Raw genomic sequence first — 24,403 nt, 5'->3', positions numbered from 1 at the left:
AATTTTCGAACAAAATTGAAGAAAAAATGAAAATTTGGTTTTTTCCATTTTTATTATCTTTATTTTGATATTCCGGTGTTAGTTTTTGATTTTGTGCCCTTAAAAGTATGAAATTAAAACCAAGATAACTGTATTACTATATTGTTCCCATAATAAACTAATACTTATCATTATTTATATACCTTCTCTGAACATATAAATAAAAAGAAATATTGAAAATTTCTTACAATATGGTGCATGGAGCATTTTATATCAAACGATATAAAGTTTTATAAAATTATTAATATTTACAGAACTATTGTACTTAGAAAGTTGAAACTTGGTATGTCCATTACTAATAACATACTTAGTATCCATGATCAATTTCAAACAAATCAGATAAATTTTGTGGATTTTGAAATATTCACCTCTGCCTCCCCTTAATGTTCAAACATGAATAAAAACATAATCCTGCTTTACGTATAATTCTCTAGCAATAAAACTATGCTGAATACATCCAATCAAATGATTCATTTCACAACAGAATGAATAAGTATGACGAGTTTCATCACTCTAGCTTACCACTGAGAAATAAAATGAATAGACCTACTTGTGGTCGAAAACGTAGAAAATTCCTTTTTTGAGATAATTAAATTTAAAGTTTCAGTTACACATAACTCGTGCATTAACACAACTTCTACCAAATTATATAAAAGTATACTTATAATTTGATATTGAGATAAAATTTTCACGAAAATACTCCTCATGAGACCCTACATTTTAGCGCGAAATTACAAAAAATGATAAAATTTGTCAAAATTAAACTTTTCAGTATCGCATCGCCTTAAGGCTGAATCTATAGTATCTACAAACGTGAAGAGAAGTTGTAGTTTATAGGGATTCAGAAGCAAAATGCTTATTGAAGCCTGCTTTATCTAATTATCATTGTGTTGTTGGTGGACGAGTGGTTATCAGAACACCCCGAGCTCGCGGATCATACCCGCCGAGAGCTGTAATAGCCCTCAGAAAGACTTCGTACGGAAAGACTGCAATTCTGGGTGGCCCGTGCCCTAGATATAGTAGGTCTACCCTGTTTCAGAATAAGAGGACTTCAGGAAAATGTTTTCTGCTATCAATAAAATTGTGCCTGTCACAATCTTCGACTGTCATCGGGAGCAATGTTCCACCGTGCAAGTGCTCCCACTTGAGAAACGTAATTTCCCACATTGCCAGACTGGTAGAGTTCAGGATGATCGTTGTACACTTACTTACCTACCCACTTCCCACACCGAGACGGAATGCGAACTGTGACTCCAAGAGATGGCCCTACTGTTGGTTCCTTTCGTATAATACTTAAAATTAAAATTAAGGGTACATATGAATCCTCTAGATTCAAAACTCCCTGAAATAGTAATATGCGTTACAAGAGCGGTATGTTGACGTTTTCATGTTCGAGGAAAAGATTGAAAAAGCGAAACGTAGTTGAGCTTTTTTAATTTCCGAGAACACGAAAACAAACATACCTCTCGTGTATCGTACATTATTTTGTGCGAAGATCGTTTATTACATACCTGAAAGACGAATTTCTAATTATTTGCAATGAAATCTCCATGTTGGTTTCTGTTTAATGACGGCAACTTCGGAAAACCAAAATATCTTTCTTCGACATTGTTGCTATAAAATGTTTTCTGTGTTTACTTTACTCCAGCAGGCCGTGATATACGTCTGTCTTCCCCCCCCCCCCAGTCTATAAATGCGAACTTAAAACAAACGGTAAGGTTATGTAATGATTTATTTTTCATTTTAATATTTTAACAATATTATTTATATACCTAACATATTGCAGTAATAACATCGGCATCTGGAATCTTGTTGATTTTTTCACGGCTTCCTTAATGTTACTTGTATCAGGAATGCAGGAGTAGTAGACTTTACTTAATTTTTGCAAATATTTAAAAACAATAATTAACAGTGAAATTTAGGTGAAATTGCAGTGGTAAGTTTGCAATTTATAATTATTACTATGTTAAACGTCTCTAAAAATGATATGTTAAAAGTCTAAAGCAGTAAAATGAATGTCGCGCTTAAGCGGTAAGAAGAGGGAAATTGTTATGTGTGTTACGTTGAGAATACTGAATGTGGTATTTCACACTTACCGCGTATTGGTTCTGTGCGGAAAACAAGCAAATACGCACGAACTCGCACAAACCATTTTGTTCATAATTGAGTTACGTCCACATATTGCTTACACAGAATTAATTATAATGATTTATATAGTTTGAATTCAAAAAGCTACTAAATTTAAAGAAAAAGGTTTGTTATAATTAACTGTCAGGTTGAAAACTTCCTCTATTTGCCAGTAGTTAATGTCAAAATCCTTCAATTTGTGAAAGTGGATATAGGGTATTTTAAATCTATAGGATTCATATACGATATGTTTGTGCATTAATTAGATTAACTTCTGACGCTTTATCTGTGCGATCTGCCGACGTCAGAGCGCGTGTGGGGCTGCCTCGCTAGAACGCACTACAAAAGTATCAGTTCAAGGAGGCATGCTTAACATAGAGTATGTAATACACGAATACATAGAGTATGTATACAGGGTGTTTGCGAGGTAGTGTTACAAACTTTCAGGGAAGATGGCGAAGGGCACATGTATCAATTTAAGATAAGGAACCCTGGTCCGGAAATGACCGAGTCGAAAGTTACAAGCAAAAATAGTGTGGAAATGAAATAATTTTATTCCTCTGTACACCTTATTTATGTGTATTTATCTGTACATCTTACACATACTGTATTCATCTGACGTTGTTTACGTTGTCTACTTACAGTATTCCATTCAATGCGCTGTTTGAGGCATGAGGACAGGAAACTACACTAACACATTGCAGATAGCGTAATGTGTAACATGGTCGGTCCTGATATGCACGTCTGTAGACAGCAGTGTATGTGTACAAGTTGCAGTGTCCAGTCGATCAGTCCTAGTGAAATGGAGGAGTACACGAGAGCGGAATAAACAGATCTGATTTTCGAATACGGATGAGCCAATGGGAACAGTAGACAAGCTCACAGATTGTATCAGGACAAGTACCCACGTAGGAGACATCCGACCCATATCATTTTTCCACGTCTGTTCCAAAAGTTAAGGGAAGGAGGGCACGTGGTGCCAAATTACAATCCCATTTTCACTCACAACTATATTTGCTTATAACTTTCGACTTAGTCATTTCCGGACCATGGTTCCTTATCTCAAATTGATACATGTGCCTTTCGCCATCGTCCCTGAAAGTTTGTAACACCACCTCGGAAACACCCTGCATATCAGGTTGTTTCTGCAATAACTCCTATGTCACGTATTTATCGATTTTCAGATTTTTGCTATATGAAATAACTTAAATAGTGATACAGCAAATAATAAAATCTCCTATATGTAATTACATTTTTTCTTTCGAAAATGTAAGAATTCACAATCTTCTGTGGTACCACTGCCATAGAATGAATAAATGTGTTTTTTCTTCCTACTGAAAAATGTTATGCTTTGCACATAGGAGTTATTGCAGGACGATATACGAATTAAATAACGCTTTTAGAAGCACAAGATAAGCACACGTGTTCCTTACTCAGGGGAGAATAACTGATACTTTCTGGAAATGCGGTAGCGTCGTTGGAGTGCTGTTTTGCGCAAGAGCAGAGTCTTTCTTCTCTGTCTTTCAACGTCCTTCTCTTTCGCAAACTAACGGTTCGAGAACTCACAGATAAAGTGTCAGAAGTCTAACTCTCTAGTTTCTTATTCCTTTCTGCCCTGCTCTGGCCTGTGCTACACTACCCTATCCTAATCTGCGCTACCGGCCACCGGTTTAGCCTGTGGTTTCCAGATAATATACCGAACTTTAAAATGTTGTTAATTAGCGCACAGCCTGTGAAATCTATCCACGTCCTTCATTCTTTTCACTGCAGTGTAAAAGCCGTTCCACCGTAGTTGAAGCATGACCTTGTTATCTCGCGCAGGTTATGTGCGCGGCAGCATGTGGAAATTCAACGGTGTAGACTCATTTTCATCCACAGCGCATCCAAGGTTATGCTTCAACCACCGTGAATCGACTTCTATCGTCAAGTCCACACCTGTGGAGTAACGGTCAGCGCGTCTGGCCGCGAAACCAGGTGGCCCGGGTTCGAATCCCGGTCGGGACAAGTTACCTGGTTGAGATTTTTTCCGGGGTTTTCCCTCAACCCAATACGAGCAAATGCTGGGTAACTTTCGGTGCTGGACCCCGGACTCATTTCACCGGCATTATCACCTTCATTTCATTCAGACGCTAAATAACCTGAGATGTTGATACAGCGTCGTAAAATAACCCAATAAAAATATATCGTCAACATCGACATTTAATTTCACAGTATTGTTCATTTACTAATATGGATTTCTTGGATGAGCGAAATACTGAACGAAACGCCTTACATCATTTTCGACAATCACAGAGCATGTAATATCAGGCCTGCCAACCCATGAGTGACGAAATGCAAGAGATTTTGAGTTTGGCGGAAGATATTATTTGTAATAGTAATGGTGATTATGGTAATAATAATGATCAGACTACGGTGCAGGGTACTGAAATGCATTAAGTTACGAACGCACTGACCAGTGTGATGTGTAGATCGAGGGGAATGGGAGACTGAGAGTGCAGTTACTCCTTGCCTCAACATGTAAATATTCAGTCACAGTAGGACACAAAATAAATGTTCACGCTTACAAATATAATATATACAGTGCATTTCTAGTACAAATAAATAATTGCCTAGCATTACACGTTTCAATTTACACTATATTGTACAAGTTATAACAATATAGGCCTAAAATAATCACTTGGTGTGAGCAGAAAATAAAAAAATATAGCCTACTGTACTTACATAAAATACAATTCAATGCACCGAATTGCAAGGTACATTCTCAGCGTCGGTACTGTTATAGCAAGTTATCTTGAAACTTCTGAGCGGGGACAGAGGGGCAGAGGGAAGGAAGCGCGTAACGCGGGTGGAGCCAACTGAGTTGTTTGCGCATGCTCCGCAGCATAATCTCTTGTCAAGAAACATTGTACGATTTCCTTCACTGCGTACCAGTAGTGTTACCATGGAGCAGCAACCACAGGGTAGTAATTATGGTGAAATCACACCACCGCGGAGAAAAAGTAACGCTGTTATCCATAGCCGAGAAAGAGAAATTATTGCAAATATAATAAAATCAAGCGTTGCGAGGAGGAAAAATTAAACAAATATTTGCTGGAACCTCTTGCTAAGGAATATAAGAAAGCGGCTAAATACTCTGGCAAAAGTATTAGTTCCGTGAAGAGAATTAAAAATAATATTGAATTACAACCGAATGAACCTCACACTACTCCGGGAAAGAATAGGTATGTAATGTTTAGAAATTATTGCTATAATAGTTATGTACAATAGTGTCTGTATTGAGAGCGACATAATGAATTACTGTTGCAAGTTATTATTTTCTTATAGTTCTACTAAACATATTATTTCATTCCAGAATTAGACTTGTGTAAAGTTGAAGTGGACGGCTTCGATCAACATGTTATTCGGGATACAATCGAAGAATTCTATCTTGTTCAGAAAGTAGTACATACGATTAAGAAGATAATTCCGAATGGATGATGCTACTGGCGAAATAATTAATTTTGGAACAAGCAATGATGGCAGCAATGATAGGGATATGGATTGTGTATAATTGTAAATTAATGTAAATTCAAATAATAAGCCTGTAAAATATTGTTATAAGAATATGTACTTATTAGCTGACGGTGTAAGTAATGCAGGCCTATATAATTATAGAAGTAGCTGTAGTAACTCCTCCATTGCCGGTCCCCAGCCCGGATGAGAGAGGAGTGTACACACGATTATATTTAAATAACAGGTTAATTAAAGCTTGCTACGAAACTATGTTCTCCTCTCAAAACCGGAGTATCGAGAGAAGATGATATCTGTATTGAACCAAGTTCTTTTACAGTAGAGAGCCGTAAGGTAAAAGAACCAACGTTTTTTGAAAAGAATCACGCTACCCGAGGGAGGGGCATCCTTGCCGTGCCGTTACGTTGATGACTACACGCCGTACCGAGCAGTTCCAAAGACAGACTTAGGGGATGTAAGGTTCAAGATAACTTGCAATGACAGTATATACCAACATTATACACAAATCTCGATTAAATTCTTTTAATGAATTATGTCTCATTTTGAATGCCAGTTTTGACTGTATAATTAAATATTTTCCATGTACCTTTGCTATTACACTGCTTTTGAAAGAATCGAATTCTATCTGTCCTTATACTTTTTTAATGTTAAAAATGTTATGTTTTATTTAACGACGCTCGCAACTGCAGAGGTTATATCAGCGTCGCCGGATGTGCCGGAATTTTGTCCCGCAGGAGTTCTTTTACATGCCAGTAAATCTACTGACATGAGCCTGTCACATTTAAGCACACTTAAATGCCATCGACCTGGCCCGGGATCGAACCCGCAACCTTGGGCATAGAAGGCCAGCGCTATACCAACTTGCCAACCAGGGCGACTACTTTTTTAACAATTTGCAAAATTCAGTGTCTTTTTCCTAACAATATTCTTTTCCGAACTTCTCTGTAAGTTCGCTCTGAAGGAAACGCTTGGTGCTCTTAATTTTCGACTTGTTCCTTAGTAGTGTGAATTACAAATCAGAGAAATTAACACTAACACAAATAAATACACGAAAAAAAAAGATATGTATATATTTGTACGTGTGATGATTGCAAGGACCCACGCCAAGCAGAATTAGAAAGACGATAATGTAATTTCTTACGAAACCATCTGTACTCTCATAGTGCCATCCGACTCCATGGGTCATTACGTCATGTAGGTATACTCTGTGCGTTCCAAACTTCAGTGTCGCGAATCGGTGACCCTAGGCCACAGTCTAATAATAATAATAATAATAATAATAATAATAATAATAATAATAATAATAATAATAATAATAATAATAATAAGATTATGTCTCGTGACCAGAATATTGTACGAAATGGAAATATAAAAATTGGAGATTTATCCTTCGAAGAGGTGGAAAAATTCAAATATCTTGGAGCAACAATAACAAATATAAATGACACTCGGGAGGAAATTAAACGCAGAATAAATATGGGAAATGCGTGTTGTTATTCGGTTGAGAAGCTCTTATCATCCAGTCTGCTGTCCAAAAATCTGAAAGTTAGAATTTATAAAACAGTTATATTACCGGTTCTTCTGTATGGTTGTGAAACTTGGACTCTCACTCAGAGAGAGGAACATAGGTTCAGGGTGTTTGAGAATAAGGTGCTAAGGAAAATATTTGGGGCTAAGCGGGATGAAGTTACAGGAGAATGGAGAAAGTTACACAACACAGAACTGCACGCATTGTATTCTTCACCTGACATAATTAGGAACATTAAATCCAGACGTTTGAGATGGGCAGGGCATGTAGCACGTATGGGCGAATCCAGAAATGCATATAGAGTGTTAGTTGGGAGACCGGAGGGAAAAAGACCTTTAGGGAGGCCGAGACGTAGATGGGAGGATAATATTAAAATGGATTTGAGGGAGGTGGGGTATGATGATAGAGACTGGATTAATCTTGCACAGGATAGGGACCGCTGGCGGGCTTATGTGAGGGCGGCAATGAACCTTCGGGTTCCTTAAAAGCCATTTGTAAGTAAGTAAGTAATAATAATAATAATAATAATAATAATAAATATGAATTTAATCTTCAAGATGAACAAAGAAATAAATTGATAAGCCAATAGAAAACACTTTGTTTAAATTATTTGTTGAATATTATTGGAAGACCAAATTTATCTATGAATATAACTGGTATTGGACAAGATGTACGCGCAATATTCATTGCTTGACATTAAAGTAAGATTTTAACAGCAATAGGTCGGAAACATGACATTAAAAACGAAAATTATTCTGTCATCTCTAATTCGGGAAATCATGATGTTAATACGGGAAAGCGGAGTCGTGGTCTAGTGGGTGACATGTACATTGTGGAGGAGAGTTGGTGAGTCTGTAATAAGAGTATAACCACAAACTAATATGTAGGGAACGGAATTTGGAGCAGTAAAAGCTAGTATTGGCATCTACACAGCCATTTGTTTACAACCCTTTATACCAAGTCCTCCCCTCCATGACAAACTCGCAGATCTCTGCACGTCAACAGCAGGTGAGCGGGACAGTTGTCGCATAAGAACGTCAACATGCCGGTTCGCAGTTCAGAGTAGTGAAGTGCAGGTACAATGCCGAAAGTGAAACCAACTAACAATACAAAATTAAGAGCTGGGGGTCATGGTTAGAAGCTTGCAATTATTACGCACATCACCTCCAATCTGTGAAGAAAGTGGTCCAGTCTTTCGATCCCGATGATGCCGTTGCGATTCAGATATGCCAGGAACTGCTAAATGATAGAACAATCGAGAAAGTAGTCATGGATATTAAGCCAAATTTTGGATATTTACCGGATGCCATTATTCAATTGGAAAAGTCAGGAGTAGAACTAATTGAGCAAATAAATATGAGGACTATTGTAAATAAACTGAGTGCAGTAGAAGGTGAAGTAGGAAAACGTGTTGGTGAAAAAATGAACAGAGCTTTAATTAAAAATGATGGGTACGGTATTCTTAGTCGGATTTCAGATGTACTAACAAAAACGTGTCCCAATGACGTCATTCATCATGCTAATTTAATTGACGTATCTTGTTTCAAGTACTCTCCAATTGTCTCTGCAGATGTTAAAAAATGTCCTTCCTTGCAACAGAGCAAAGTTGTATTTTGAAAATTTGAAAATAATATTTACAATTTATTATAACAAGGCACAGCAGGAATAATTGTTTCATGAACAAAACATAGCATTAATTGAAAATGCCATTTCGTTTGGTTCTACATTTTATTCAACATTTAATGATACTGTATTAGGTTATATTGTAAATATTGCAATATATATTGCATATATTGTAAATATTGTAGTATACATATTATCATATTTCCTGACAGAAAAACACACATATTCAGAGGCGAGTTCCATACAGAAGACAACTGTCTATCAACCATCAATATGTCGACTAACACGCGAAGATGCAGAGGTTGATATTTAACTATGTATATTTGTAATGCTGTTTATTAGTGTCTTGTGCGTTGCCAAGAAAAGCACATGTAGTTGAAAAAGAAATGCAGATTATGTATGCAGGTCACTATATGTCATTACATATTCAATTTGTTTATTCTGAAATACGTTTACAGCACATTGCGTGTAAGTTTGTATGAAGTGGACTGTACTCGTCCATGCAGCTCGCTTGACAGTCGCTGAGCTACGAATATCTATACTACGTTTCACCATTCTTTATAATACTCCAAATCCCTTTGCCTACTAATATGACAGCAGCACCTTCTTGCTGTAAGGCTCGTCTCTTGGACGGACTATGCAGAACACTGCTCATTTTCCTTATTACATTACCTATCGGTACTTTGCAATTTTCGGAGATGTTAACAGAAAGCAGTGGAATGTATTAATAGCGAAGATAGAGGAAGATGAGGAAAAGCAGATGTTGTGATGTTTGCCAAGCGCATTAGTAGTTCAGTGGTAGCATGGCATCTCCGAGAAAAATTATTCAGGGGTGTAGTAGGCCTACACATATTCTTTGGAAGGAAGATGTTTGACAAACAGTGCCGGTAAAGAAACTACGTGACGTTCTACTATTAGCAGGTTGTATCAAAATAAATTCCCACACTGGCCGCGTGACGTAAGACGTTATGTCTTAGACTATCAATACGCAATGAACACTGGTTCGAGTCTTTATGAGGAAGAAATTTTCTCATGAAATATTGGCCAGTGTATGGAACCGATGTCAACTTAATAAAGATTTTTTTCGAGCGGAAATATTTAGACTCCGAGTTGCGCTTTGGTCATTACTAGACATCGGATTCTAGGGCAAATGCCTATTTTGTTTCTTTAGGAGAAAAGTAAAAATAATTATTAATATTTGTGTTTCATGGAAATTGAAAGGTATTCAAAGAGTTTTATAGTGCCCTAAAATGCCCTAAAACGGTTATTAGAGCCTAATTTGTTAATATTCGCCTAAAAATGCCTAACTCACTGTAAAGTTTCGCATTTTACTCTTACTTTTTATAATTTATACATGCATTCACTGCGAAATTTAAGGCATTTAAAAAGTGGAAAGTTCGCTTCACACCGGCCATGAAACCATTGATAAAGGAAACAAAATGTTTTGAATCTCACGACACTCGCAATAGATTTCACCGAATTTAACATGTTTGGAGGCATAAATGCCGACAAAGAACCAACCTTAGTTTTGAAGCAGGCAACAATCACAACATGTGCTGCTACCGATTCAGAGATATACTATACTATAAAAATGACTGTTTTCGGTCTGAAACCGATTAGCTGTACTGCCCTTCAGAGTGTCATAAAATCACAATTTTTGGAGAAAGAGTGTTTTTGAAATATTTATGAAAAGTCGTAAAACTGCGAATTAGTAGGGTAAACCGTTACAAAATATTTAAAAGAATGGCCCTCCTAGTGTTAACACTACCAGGAAATGCAACAATAAGTGGAACTTTGTATTTTTGCGCCTGCTTTCAAAATGATTCTCAGTGACAAAAGGCAAAGGTTAACTGTGGAGAATTTAGAAAAAAATTCTGGTGGTGTACTGTGCAGATAATTATAATAAAGTCTGAGCATGGAACTGAATTTCAATAACTTAAAATGAGTAATCTTGATATCAATAATCATTATTTCATTAGTTTCAATATATTAAATTTGTGCAGCTCTGTTTATAAATATAATATAGTATTCTTTTTTAATGCTTAAACATACTTTTTTGTGCGTATTTTAGTGTATAACTAAAAATTTCAGTGAAAGAAATAAGTATGATACCTTGATGTGCCTAAAATGCCTATTTTCATTAAAATAGAGCCTAATTTTACAAATGTTGAGCTTATTTTAGGCGCCTAAAACTGCAATTTTTAGTGCCTAAAAATCCGATGTCTAGTCATTACGTTCCTTACCTGGTCTAGCGCAGCCTGAGACGTTTATAGATTTAAAAACTTCGCAACGAAAAGTATACATAGTTCTGAATAATTTCGAGGGAAAAATTGTTCCGGGGCCGGGTATCGAACCCGGGACCTCTGGTTGAACGTACCAACGCTCTCCCACTGAGCTACCCGGAAACTCTACCCGACACCGATCCAATTTTTCCTCTGTATCCGCAAACCTCAAAGTGGGCTGACAACAGTCAAGCAACCAACATTTGAGTGTGACTTTAAATTGTGGTTTTCTGTTACGTACAGTGACGTGTATTATGCAAATTAAGCTTTCAGGAATAACTCCCTGTAAAGTTAATTTGAATAATTTCGAGGGAAAAATTGTTCCGGGGCCGGGTATCGAACCCGGGACCTTTGGTTAAACGTACCAACGCTCTCCCACTGAGCTACCCGGGAACTCTACCCGACACCGATCCAATTTATCGAAATTGGTACGTTTAACCAAAGGTCCCGGGTTCGATACCCGGCCCCGGAACAATTTTTCCCTCGAAATTATTGAAATTAACTTTACAGGGAGTTATTCCTGAAAGCTTAATTTGCATTATACATAGTTCTGTTTAAAAATTAGTTTCTCGGAGAAAAAATTTTCTTCGTCTTCAGTCTTTCATTTGTCAGTTTATTCTATGTGATACAAAAAATCGACGTTGTAATTTATAATATGTCTTTGATCTCAGTTATTAAGGGTTAGATACAGCTTACAGCAGTAAAATTTTTGGAAATATTCAACATTTTTTCCCTCCATGACTGTATCATGTACAATAATGAAAATTGATATGTGGAAAACACTGTCCTTCTGCTATATGAACAAAATATTTTTATGATTTAAAAAAAATATATATTTATATTTTTTCCCCCAAAATTCATAATGGTGGTAGTTCACTGTGCAGTATTGAAGCGTTTCCCTCATAACTCATAAACTTGTTAATTTTTTCATGTTCTCTCTCTTTTATTTTATTTCTGAAACTCATGTTTACAATATCATGCTCATTCAACTACATTCCTTAATAAGTAATATATATATTTTTTTAAAATTTTGTGTTAGAAGAAGATACTTATATTTGACCTTTTTTAAAATGAATTTATTTTTTATCAGACAATCTATCAAAGGTAGAGAAGTGATCTTGCATCATATTGTAGATATTACATGCATAAATACACACAAAAAATGTCATCACAGTATGTTGGATAGTTTTTGAGTTATGTGGGAAACGCTTCATCACTGCACAGTGAACTGAATTTTGAAAAAAAAAAAAAAAAAATGTAAATAATTTTTTTTAAATCGTAAAATAATTTTTTCAATTAGCAGAAGGACAGTGTTTCACACATACTAATTTCATTGTTGTACAAGATACAGTAATAGCGGAAAGAAATGTTGAATATTTCCAAAATTTTACTGCTGTAAGCTGTACCTAACCCCTTAAGGGAGGAGACGGGAGAAATTTTGCCATATTCAATCAAAATTTACATTTTAGTTTTTTTTCTGCGAAAGATGAATCAGCAATCTCGTATTTATATGTTGAGCAAGTTTCAATGCTCTGCGGCGCTTGAAAGCATAACAATTACACAATATTTAAGTGGCTACACCCTTGAACTTGAATTTCATGCAAACTCCACAGCTGTTTTCTCACTTTTTTAAGCACATTTCGTCATGTTCAAAGTGTAAAGGCTCTTACAATTTTGATGCTAGGAGCATGAAAATTTGCTGCATATTCTATTTATATTTTATTATTTATTTGTTTATTTATTTATTTATTCATTTATGTATTTATTTATTTATTTTGATAAACTAAACATTTTCGAAATTAAAAAAAAAAAAACATATTTAGTGGACACTAAAAATTTAAAATTCGAAATTGCATATACAGTTTTAAAAACATATTTTCGCCCTTTATAGGTGTAAATTTAAAATTCTGGATACTTTATTCTTTTTTAACCATAACAAAGATGTAAAAACAGATACTTAAATTTTGTAAGAGGAGATAGATCTTGAGATATGCAAAACCATTCATATGATCATAATGAAACTTACTTACTTACTTACTTACTTTCTTACTTACTTACTTACTTACTTACTTACTTACTTACTTACTTACTTACTTACTTACTTACTTACTTACTTACTTACTTACTTACTTACTTACTTACTTATTGGCTTTTAAGGAACCCAGGGGTTCATTGCCGCCCTCACATAAGCCCGCCATTGGTCACTGTATGCAAAGAATACTTATAGAAAGTGAATTAAGTGTACAAAATATGGAGTCTCTAGGTTAAATATTATTGAAAATAGAAAGTTTACCCATCGCGTTCCTTAAATACCTGTTACCGGTAATTTGTACTAAAAATTATTATAGACCTAGGGCCTACAATTTCGGGATAAACAGACACTGACTGTGCAATAGTTTAAGCGAAATTGCTGTACACAGATGACACGCCCAAATCTAGTTAACCGTATCAGTGATGCAGTTTTTCCTGGAAAATTTCGAAATCTGTGTTCTGCAGTATCACAATACATTTTTTAACGGGAAAATAAAGAACAGATACAAATCCTTGAGTAAGAAACAGTCTGATGAAGACTAAAGCGTGAATGTGGTGACGATGTTGATGATACAAGGTCAAATGTAAACTCGGACCAAGGCTGTACAAGAGATGCAAACGCCTTGAAGTGGTGACAAGAATTTGATAACAGAAAGATAATCAGTCATGGCCTGCATCTAAGCTATTTCGCCTTCAACCTCCGTCTTTTCAGACAAATATGAAGGAATGTATTCTTTGTCTATCACATTTTGTCGCCAGTGGAAAACTCAGTGTAACTTATTAACGAAACACCCCAATGAATGGTACGGTTTGAAGAATAGACTCAAACACAACTAGGTTAGACATGTGTGATCAGTCATACGAAGGTGATACTAGATTTCTTTGATTTGTTTCGCAATAATTCATTCCCTTTCCGATTTTTCGAGTAATAGTATCGTTAATATAATTTATATTCTTGAATGTAATTCGAAAGACATGCGTGCATACGCTAATTAGGATTTTCCGGTTCCTGATCGGGTCAGAAACCCTGATAAAATTGATATTTAACCCTTGCGGCGAATTTCGGTGAAATCCAGAGGACCGAATAGTCTAATCCATTCTCTTCATCTCCGCACTGGGATCCCCTAGGATCTTTTAAGATGCGAAAGAGAGAGTGGTGCGCAGAAAACAACGGAAAGCTATTGCATTTATCTTTCCCAATAAAAAAACTGCAAATACAGCAGTCAGAAAATAGGGAAGACTAGATAATACTGGGTTTGCAGCGAAAGACCTGAATGAATGAATGAATGAATGAATGAATGAATGAATGAATGAATGAATGAATGAATGAATGAATGAATGAATGAATGAATGAATGAATGAACGAACGAACGAACGTATAGACCCAGAAACAAAATTTGGGCCACCTGAATTTTCCAACAGCTTACTGAGCATGCGCAGTCGGTAAACCTCGGGTTACAAGCAATCACACTCGAATGCACAGAGAGTGCCTTTCAACACAACATTACAATATACTATTGTATATAGGCCTACATAATTGACTTTAAAGTAATTTTACCGAAATGTTAAATTTCTCATGTTTAGGTAAGCCTACATTATTTTTCAAAACTACTTGGACTGCAATCATGAAATTTTGTACACAAGTTAATGTAATCAAGATGTATAAATTTATGAAAGAATATTTCAATAGCTCGCTTAGAAGCAATTTTTTTTTATCAGTCATCATCATTGCTTCTAATGCAGGGACAGGGAACCTCTCTCAGAGACGATGAAAGAGTAATGGAACGGAGAGCTTAGCTTCTCTCGCTATCATAGTTGCAGTTGTATGTAGGTATTCATGATGACTGCTCTGTTTACAATACAACTCACCTGTCGCTGTTCTAGAACTATTATTTTTGGCAAAATAAGGAATTTATTTTCAAGATGTGGTCATACCTGTACAATAAAAAAGATTGGTAAGAGGACTTGTATAAAAATGCCAAATCTCTACGCTGTACCCGAGTTATTAAGCGTATAAAATGTAATAACCCCAAAAGTACCCTTTATGTTGAATAATTGTCCTGGAAAAATTCAGTACGTAGGTCACACCACTTATAAATTTACATGCAAAATCGCAACTCTCTACAATGAAAACTGCATTAATGTCCAAATATTTTGCACTTAACTGCAATTTTTCCTATGTCGACCTCTTAAGATTTTTCAAAGACATTTATCTTTATTTTAGTTGGTTATTTAAAGACCCTATATCATGTACAATCTTATTTATAGTCGATGGAATTGGTGATTGCGAGATAGTGCCCGACAAGATGGACCGAGAATTCTTCATAGATTATCTGGTATTCGTTTTACGGTTTAAGAAAACTTTGGAAAAAATGCAACCAGATAATCAACCCAAGCGGGAAACAAACTTGCTCCCAAGCGCAGCTTCTGATCATTTACCATTATTTGTGGTATAATTTATCTGGTTTACATAAAGATATACGACCTGTTGCTGTTTTTATTAGTGTGTTTCGATTCGATTTTAATTATTGTGCAGTCTCTAAATGGGGAAGTTTAAAGTTTCCCTCGTGAATACTTAAATCATAAGTAAGGCCGGAATTTGTATGTAATATAATTACTATAGTCCTGCGTTTGGTTGTTCTGAATACAAGTTAGGTGTACGTCAATCATACAGCTCATGAATTATGTCCCACTCTTCCAACAGAGCTGCGCACGAGATCGAATGAGTCTACTTACGAATTATAGGGGAATGGGTTAGCCTTCGCCTTGAAGTCGGTAGACACACCCCTGACCTTCCCTTCTACTCCTAATCCCTCTATAGAAACTTTGTTCCCCTACAGCGCATCGTGAGTGTCTTGACAAAATGCATGAGCTGTACTAGTTTCGCTTGGCACGAAGAGCAAATTGCGAGTCAACAGTTCACGACGCGGTCTCTCCCCGCACACTTACCTATTTATTCGTGTACCTGTGTATATAAGTCGGCGAATAATAGGAATAGTAAGCTACGCATGTACAAAATACCACTTGGATTTAATAACAACAACGTAGTATTTATTTAAAGGCTGTTTATATGCAATAAAATAATTTTACCACGGTTAGACAAAGCTAAACATTTTCAGGAGTCAGCCCCTTTATTTTCGGGAGCCAGCACATTTTCCCCCACACAGGCACACATGCAATAAGAAAAGCATTCGAGCTAAGATGAAGATGCATTTACTCAAATATATTAAGAAATATTAAATAGCTATTCAATACAAATACACGCCCTCAGAGACGCTCTGTGGTCTTCACTGAAGCTATGTAGTGAGAATATCTTAAGATGCGCAACAAATGTAATAATATTAATCCAAAAGCACATTCGAATTTCTTCCTACAACCGCTTTTGTTAACATTATATACCACGTATTAGTTGTAGTGACATAAAAGAAATCGAAGTCTTAAACATTCTTTGAACTCAATAAGCAATTCGGGCACCGCATAAAAATTTTTAATCGCCATAACTACATGCCGCCTGGAATTGTCTACACCTGATTTTATCATAAGCTACACACCTTAAGTTACTTTAGACTTAATTAAAACAAATTCACACTAACGGGCACATTTGCGACTCTATTGACTTTACGGCATCAGGAAATATTTTTATTACTAAGGATATATAACATGTCCGACAATCATCCCTGTGAGTAAAGTATTCGAGTGATCAATTGCTTATGAAAGACACTGTATTAGAGTTTATTATATATTTTACCTCAGATTGTATATTTTTGCTTGATATTACATAAAACTACATATTTAGACCTTATGTCAACTTATTTTTTTCTTAATAAGAAATTGGTATTAGAACGCTATTAAAATGGCGATAATTAATTTAGGTAGAACTACCCGCAGATAATATCCGCCAATAAAAATTGTGACATCAAATATACAGGTTAAAGTACATATGAGGACCGTTCTTGCAAAATTTGCTAACTGCAAAATTTGAAAAATTGAGATTTTGGTGGATTCGTTAATATAAGACAGGCCTCTACACGATGTTAAAGCATCTTAGTGAAATTGAATTATTTCTCTTCATTATAGTGTGTCAAAGTGTGATCGTTGCACCTACAATCTACTTCTCTCCATTCAGTTTTTGTCTCTCCCGTAAAATGTAGGTTTCTAGTTAGCAAGTTTTGCAAAAACGGTCCTCATATAGGCTAATTGGTTCCAGCAACTGGCTTTTGCAAGCCACGTGAAAGCAACGTTCGATGTCATGGTGGAGTTGGGGTGAACTGTAGTGAGGGTATAGTCGCTACAGATTTCTTTAGACTAGGAAGCCATTGTAATGTTATGCATAGCACGCTTTGTTGCTGAATTTCCTCTAGAAGCTATACAACAGAATTATCCTTATGCAAATGAAGTTATCTCTTATACCTGCGATCATGTTGACAAGAGTTTGATAGTCTGTTCTGCTCCTGGTAGTCCTCCAAAATAACAACCTGTGTTGTGAGTGTGTACGACCTTATTAAGTACGTTAATTAAAAGTTAATTATGTTGAACACTCAACATTAAGTGATGAAATCCTTAAATAAACCTCACGGTAAGCAATATTACATATTTTTCTAGATTACTTATTTCAGTACCGGTATATATATTTCGCAGATTTTTGTTTCATGTATGTGTACAGTACATACAGCACACCTGGATTTTACAAATAAATTCAACTTTAGCAATGAGTATTTTATACGAGTAGGCCTATGCTGAATTATTACTCTTAGTTTAGTATAATTCTCACACATAGGCGTATACAAACTCAAATGTAACACCTGCAACAACTTCTACATAGGACAGACAGGCAGATCATTTCAAACACGTTACAAAGAACACATCACAGCCATAACAAAATTACAAAACACCTCCACATATGCAGAACACATCACAAATGCTAACCACACCCACAGAGACATCAACACAAACATGGAAATACTACACATCCAACCAAAAAGCCAGAAACTAAACACACTAGAACAATATGAAATATACAGACACACGAAAACACACCCCAACAAAATTCTCAATACACAACTCAACTTCGAAACACACACACTCTTTGACTTACACTATACCACACGAACGCACCCTCACAGGAAACAGAACAAAAGGCGCCAAGACCAACAACGACCAGTTCTGAGGATGACCCATAAATAGGTCGAAACATGTAAACGAAGTACGTTGGAGTTTAAAACAGGAAAGTCTTATCATACATATTCCGAAGTGATACAGTGTTAAAAGTTGTGTAATCAAGATGTATAATTCTCATTTCAATTTGTTTGTCACACGTTAATTGCATAGTTTGTAAAAGAAAAATCATGAGATGAATTCATATTTGGTTGATTTCCGATCTTATAGCCCTTGCAAGCTTAGATGACTTCACTGATATCACTCTGCAGACTCAAGACTGATTAAAAACATAAAAAATCAGACAATTCGTGCCTGTTAGTTGCGCAACGGTGTCGCATTTTCTTTCTCAAGCTAAATGAGCAATGGGTGTTAAATGAAATGCATTTAAACTAGGTCCAAAAATGTTAAACATTGCACAATACACCTACAACACCACTGAAACATCCTATCTTCACGATATCCAATATCCAACTGGACTTCCTACAACATTGTACGTTGTAACATAAGTGTACAAGATAGTTGTTGCAACGTCGTATTTGAAATACTAGAGCCATTAATACACGGACTCCTGCATAAATATAAAATTTGTGGCAAGATGAGCTAACCTTTATACTCGGACTAAGACTGTCTTAATTTGACTAGGAGATTGACTTAGCGAGATATTTTGGAGGGCCGGATCCGGAATAAGAGTGGATCTTTACACTCCTAACGTTCTCCAACCGCCAGAACTGGAGGTCCCTGTCATAAACAGTATGTTTTATGATTGGTTGCTAATATCTCCTGGACTCTGCAAATCTGGCATTTTGAAAAATTCAATTTTTCAGGTGGAACACACACAAGGCGGGAATTATTATTGATCTATAATTTTTTCTTGAAACACTCTCTTTCAGGGACTTCTTTTACTTGCCGTGAATACAAGATACACAGCTCCCAGCTTTACATTTCTTTCTATTCTCTAAGGAAGTGGTACTCAAGATTTTTGTAATCTAAAGATAAATCATCTTTTGTAGAGTTTAAACCCACGTGCCTAGGATAGAATGCCAATTGTGGTAATCTCTCGTCCATCGACAATGACACACAGTGTATTATACTCGTATAAAAATTATGAAAAATAACAGGGATTAAAAATCTGCACAAAATCTGTACACTCTACATTTTGAAAATCATCTGTGATGAGTTACATCAAGATATGCTCCACGTGTAACTTGGCGAGAGTTGCAGATGATTCGGTTAGGCAACAATATTTGATAAGAATATTAGCAGTTCAGTCCTTTTTTTTCTATGCCATTTATTTTACGCAGGGTAGTTGAATAATTTACTTTCTCAGCCAGTCTGTTTCGACTATTGTTCAAGTTAAAAATCAGGGTTAATTTTTAAGGTTTAGTATGAACTTGTCGTTTATCTAAAATTTTAAAATGTGAAGCATGTTTCACAATAACTGTAAAGAGTTCAAACTTTGCTTTCCTACTCTATGTGATAACCAAAGCTCGGAACTTGGAGACTTGTGTCTCTGCACGTGACTAAGCGACCGGACTTCAATGTCAACAAACCCCCGCTTCTAGGACGGAGGCACTGTCAGGTCTGCTATAAAAGTGGTTTTGGCTGGAATAACATGTTGATAGTATTATGGTAAGTTGAAACACGTAATTTTATAGCGTATATATAATAAAATAAACATGAGCAATATATCAAATTTACTATTCTACTCTGTACATTTTATTACAGTGTATGACTACTTACATTCGAAGATTTTCGAACCCATAACTTCTTTGCCTATTAGTTAAACATGATTTGAAACGAGAAAAACTTATTTCCACGACACATGAAGTGACGGCAGCAAACTTAAAATACTGAATATTTTAACTGTCACTGTTTTCCGTTCGATTTTCAGCTGTTGCTAGCTGATCTCGTATCTGAGAAAGATAAGTATATCCTGAATTTTTCTCGAAAATAGTTTTCAATTTGTGTCACTACTAGGGCAGGTCCCTCTACGACTTCATCTATGGCTATGACATATTTTCCATCAATTTAAAGGACTGCAATGTCTTTCAATGAATGCCTGTTTCCAGCCTCTGGTTTGTGTGTGGAACAACTTACTAAATATAAATTATTCATTCCAAGAAAATAATGTATCTCCTCCGAATTCCTCCACGTAATTCTGTACCTAAAATTTAAAAAATGTATTTTCATACTTCTATAATACCCATTCGAATAACAAGTATTTCCTAATTTCTCAAATAAAACGTTTAATTGTAATTCTCTGAATGTCATTGGATTCGACATGACACAATTCTTCGTCCGTCTTCCTGTCATTGGATGTGACCACTTTCTTAGTACACACGACTGTCCCTGAGCACTTGCAGCGTCAGCTTGTGTACGTTGTACCTGTTACCCATGCACATGGCACACAAGTCCCCAAGTTCCGAGCTCTGGTGATAACTAATAATTCTACATTAGACGTCAGCGTACTGCGCAGATCTGAGCGGCTGTGTGAAATAACAGCGCTCTGCGGTCTGCAATCGTCAACGATTGATTAGTGCTCTGCTTACAATTCATCTCATTGACGTCGGAAGAGATGAAGCTAAATTAAGACCATGACATCTTTAAAGGCAAATTAAGACGTAAAAACTGCATAAAAAGTACATTTGTGGGTTCAAATACCCTTGTCAACATGAAATAATGTAACGTCTAATATTATGAAGCGTTGTGTTTCTGAGGGTTTTCAGTCATAAATAAATTATGAAAATGAAGCTTGTTTGTAGGAGTGGAAGCTTTCTCTTAAAGAAACATGATTATTCGGTTACATTGTTTCTAGAAAGATAACTCGAAATTTCTTAAGGAAATAGAAACTTGTTTTGCGACAGAATCAATATTTTCTGAATAAGTGGAAACAGTCATTTTTGCATCATCGAAATGTAATCTGTATTTCCTTAAAAGACCGGAGATATTGCAACGAAACTGAAGTTTCCTACAGAGAGTAGAACGCTCAATGTAACCAAAGGTACTATTAGAATGGGGAGATCTTTGGATTCAAACAGAAACTTCCTTGTTGAAGTAGAGGTTGAGATGAGAGAGAGATGGAACGGAGAAAAATTCTCTCCGGCGCCGGGATTTGAACCCGGGTTTTCAGCTCTCCGTGCTGATGCTTTAACCACTAAGCCACGCCGGATACATGGAAATATCATATGTACTTCGGTACATCAAAATAAATATGATATGCGTAATAAATCACTTTGTGATTTAAAGACGGCGCCCATACCGTCGGACCCCGGCCAACCAGTCACTCATCTGAGTGCACCTCTACACATGTATGGACTTCGGTCCTGCGTGCATAGACATCTATGACGTAGTGCAGAGGGCGGCCACCAGAGGGAACCCAAGAGATGGAGCTTAATCTGAGACGATTCTCAACGGTGTCGGGATTGTATCCGGCGTGGCTTAGTGGTTAAAGCATCAGCACGGAGAGCTGAAAACCCGGGTTCAAATCCCGGCGCCGGAGAGAATTTTTCTCCGTTCCATCTCTCTCTCATCATCTGAGAAAGCAGAATATCTGCATGGAAATATCATATGTACTTCGGTACATCAAAATAAAAATAAATATAAAAAATAAATATGAAGTAGAGGTATTTTGATTCATAAATTACACTTCCTTCAAGCAGTAAATTAAAAAAGGACCAAAAGCTTCTTGACGGATTGAAAGTCTTTTGAATATGAAATGAAACTTTCTTGAGGAAATGATGTTTTCAATTTTTAAACCAATACTTTCTTCAAGGAGTAGAAGTATTTGGTATTCCGCTACTTCTTGGAAAAGTAAAGGTGATTAAGATCAAAATGGGCATTTTCTCGAGATGTTGAAAATGTTTTGAATCAAGACAGGTACTTTTTGAAAGTGTTAAGATGTCTTGGCTCAAAACTAATACTTTCCTGAGGGAGTGGAAATGTCTGAATCAAAACCAGTACTTCCCTGACGAAGTGAAAACGTTTCCATTCAGAATAATTAATACTTCTATGTACCAGAACTGATACTTTCTTTATAAAATGAAAATATCTTGAATAACCTATATTTCCTTGAGGGAGGACGATGTTTTTTAATCAGAATCGAAACTTTCTTGAGGGAATTAATATTAATTGAACAAAACAGATATTTCCAAGGGGAAGTGAACATGTTTTGAATCAAAACTGATGCTTCCTTAAGAGAAAAAAATGTTGATTTACCAAAACGATATTCCTTTGAGGAAATATTGTACTGGACCAAAATAGATACTTTCTTGATGGATGTGAAAATGTTTAGATCAGAATCAAAACTTCCTCGAAGGAGTGAAGAGTTTTGAATCAAAACCGATACTTTTGTGACGAAGTGAAGTTGTTTATACTCAAACCCGGTACATTCTTGATAGTGGCAAGATGTTTTGACTCAGAACCGATAATTCCTTGAGGAAGAGTATCAGAGCGGAATCTTCGCCCATGCAGGACCTGATGATACATATTCGCCCCGCAGAGTCGCAGCCGTGCCTGGCGCAGGTCCAGGCAGAGAGGGTGCGCCAGCCCCCCCTGTTCGTGCCCACATGCCTCGAGGACGGGACTTTTGCCCCGGTCCAGTGTCACGCCGACACGGGCTACTGCTGGTGCGTCACACCCGCCGGCAAACCCGTTCCTAACTCCTCGCTCAGGAACGCCCGTCCCAACTGCAGTGCGCGAGGTGAGGTGCATGTTGCCTGCACGCTTATCGCTGCTGTCCACCCAGCGTTCTAAAACTGCTAACTGAATTAGGGATTAATTGCTAACAATTTATTCATTGATATACCAGTCCCTCCAAACATAAGAGCTTGATGAAACTTTGTCACTTTTACGGTTATGTTCAGAGATACAAATTATAACATGCCTCTTTCTCGAAATTGTCCAAACATCAAAGAGCATTCGCAAGAGTTTGTTGCATGGGTTGAAGAGATTAATGAAATGAGCTGCACCAAAATATCTGCAAATCAGTATATTTAAGAGAAATTAATATAGTATGCTCTTATGCATACGAATTCTTAACTATTTTCTTCTTTATTCTAAATACAATTTTTTATCTGGCTGTTTATTTAATTATTTAATTTAGGCATGTCTTTTAAATGTTAGATCAAGAAAAGGAAGTGAAAAATGAATAATAAACGAATAAATTATTACAGGTCGTATAAAACGTGTAGTGAGAAAGAATGTGTTACTTTTGTGACTTTTTTTTTTAATTTAATGACTACTCGAAATAGTAGGTTCGTTCCAAAAGCGGTTCATGGATCATTTCATGTACGGTTCCTGTACCATCTTATGCGCATGCGCTAGTTGAGCATCTGCTGTGGGATTGAAACTGGACTGGACGCTGTTGAGACGCTTTCGCGGATCGTTATGTACTAAATCCAGAGATGCTATAACTGTGATCATCTTTGTTAAGAATGGGATGCTTAATTATTATCGTTTCGCAGCTAATTCTAATTGCAGAAAATAGAATTTCGATCATTTTCTATAAAAAGATGACAAAAATATGGAAGGCAAGAATTCCGATAATTCAATGTCGTGTACTGGGGGACTCTCATCTAAAAATAGTTCTTTTTTTAATTATTAATTTATGTACGTTATTTATTATACTTTTAATCAAAGCTGCATGTTGAAATTGTAATTAACTGTTTCATTACTCAAATAATTTCCATTCCCTTTCTTTTTGGCGAAAATTTAAATTAAATCTCTAGTTTTATTATTCGTCTGTACTGTGACTTTTCATCTTTAACCTCAATGATGTGAACAGTCGATCATGTCTTTCTTCAGTATCCAGGAGACGTTGGTGAGCTTATGCGCTTGCGCGTCTTGCGTACTCTTCCGTACATGCCTGAATCCACGGACTATTTCTGACCGTTCCGAACCCGTGTCAAAAGCTTGTTGGAACGCCCGACTGCAGTACATGTTTCCGGTTCGGGATTGGTTCGGATTGTGTTGGAACGCTTTTTCTATACTGCGCATACTCACTATGGTTACGGACGGTTCCTGACTGTTGTTGGAACGAACCTAGTACTGTCGATGACACAGCTCATCTCTCCTGAACCTTGGGGAAGTTAGCGGTGTTGTTTAGAGG

At 36.4% G+C, this 24,403-nt stretch overlaps 1 protein-coding gene and 2 non-coding genes across 10 annotated transcripts in view; 2 read left to right on the top strand and 1 right to left on the bottom strand.

Moving 5' to 3' along the window:
* The window catches only part of magu (SPARC related modular calcium binding-like protein magu), a 310,140-nt gene that overhangs the window by 180,248 nt on the left and 105,489 nt on the right, over positions 1-24,403 (top strand). For 6 of the 8 annotated variants that reach the window (XM_069836153.1, XM_069836149.1, XM_069836151.1 and 3 more), the window contains exon 4: positions 22,796-22,996. The exons of the other annotated variants lie outside the window; for them this stretch is intronic. In XM_069836153.1, coding sequence (XP_069692254.1) covers positions 22,796-22,996 — 201 coding nt within the window. The remainder of the gene's footprint in view (positions 1-22,795; positions 22,997-24,403) is intronic. 8 annotated transcript variants of the gene reach the window in all.
* Positions 21,395-21,466, bottom strand: TRNAS-GGA (transfer RNA serine (anticodon GGA)). Its single transcript has one exon. It is a non-coding gene; the product is annotated as a tRNA-Ser (tRNA).
* TRNAS-GGA (transfer RNA serine (anticodon GGA)) lies at positions 21,725-21,796 on the top strand. The gene has a single exon. It is a non-coding gene; the product is annotated as a tRNA-Ser (tRNA).

This window comes from Periplaneta americana, chromosome 9 (assembly GCF_040183065.1).
Source record: "Periplaneta americana isolate PAMFEO1 chromosome 9, P.americana_PAMFEO1_priV1, whole genome shotgun sequence".
NCBI classification, from domain to species: Eukaryota; Metazoa; Arthropoda; class Insecta; order Blattodea; family Blattidae; genus Periplaneta; species Periplaneta americana.
Note: the sequence above shows the minus strand (reverse complement) of the source record. Positions and strands in the feature narration are given on the sequence as shown.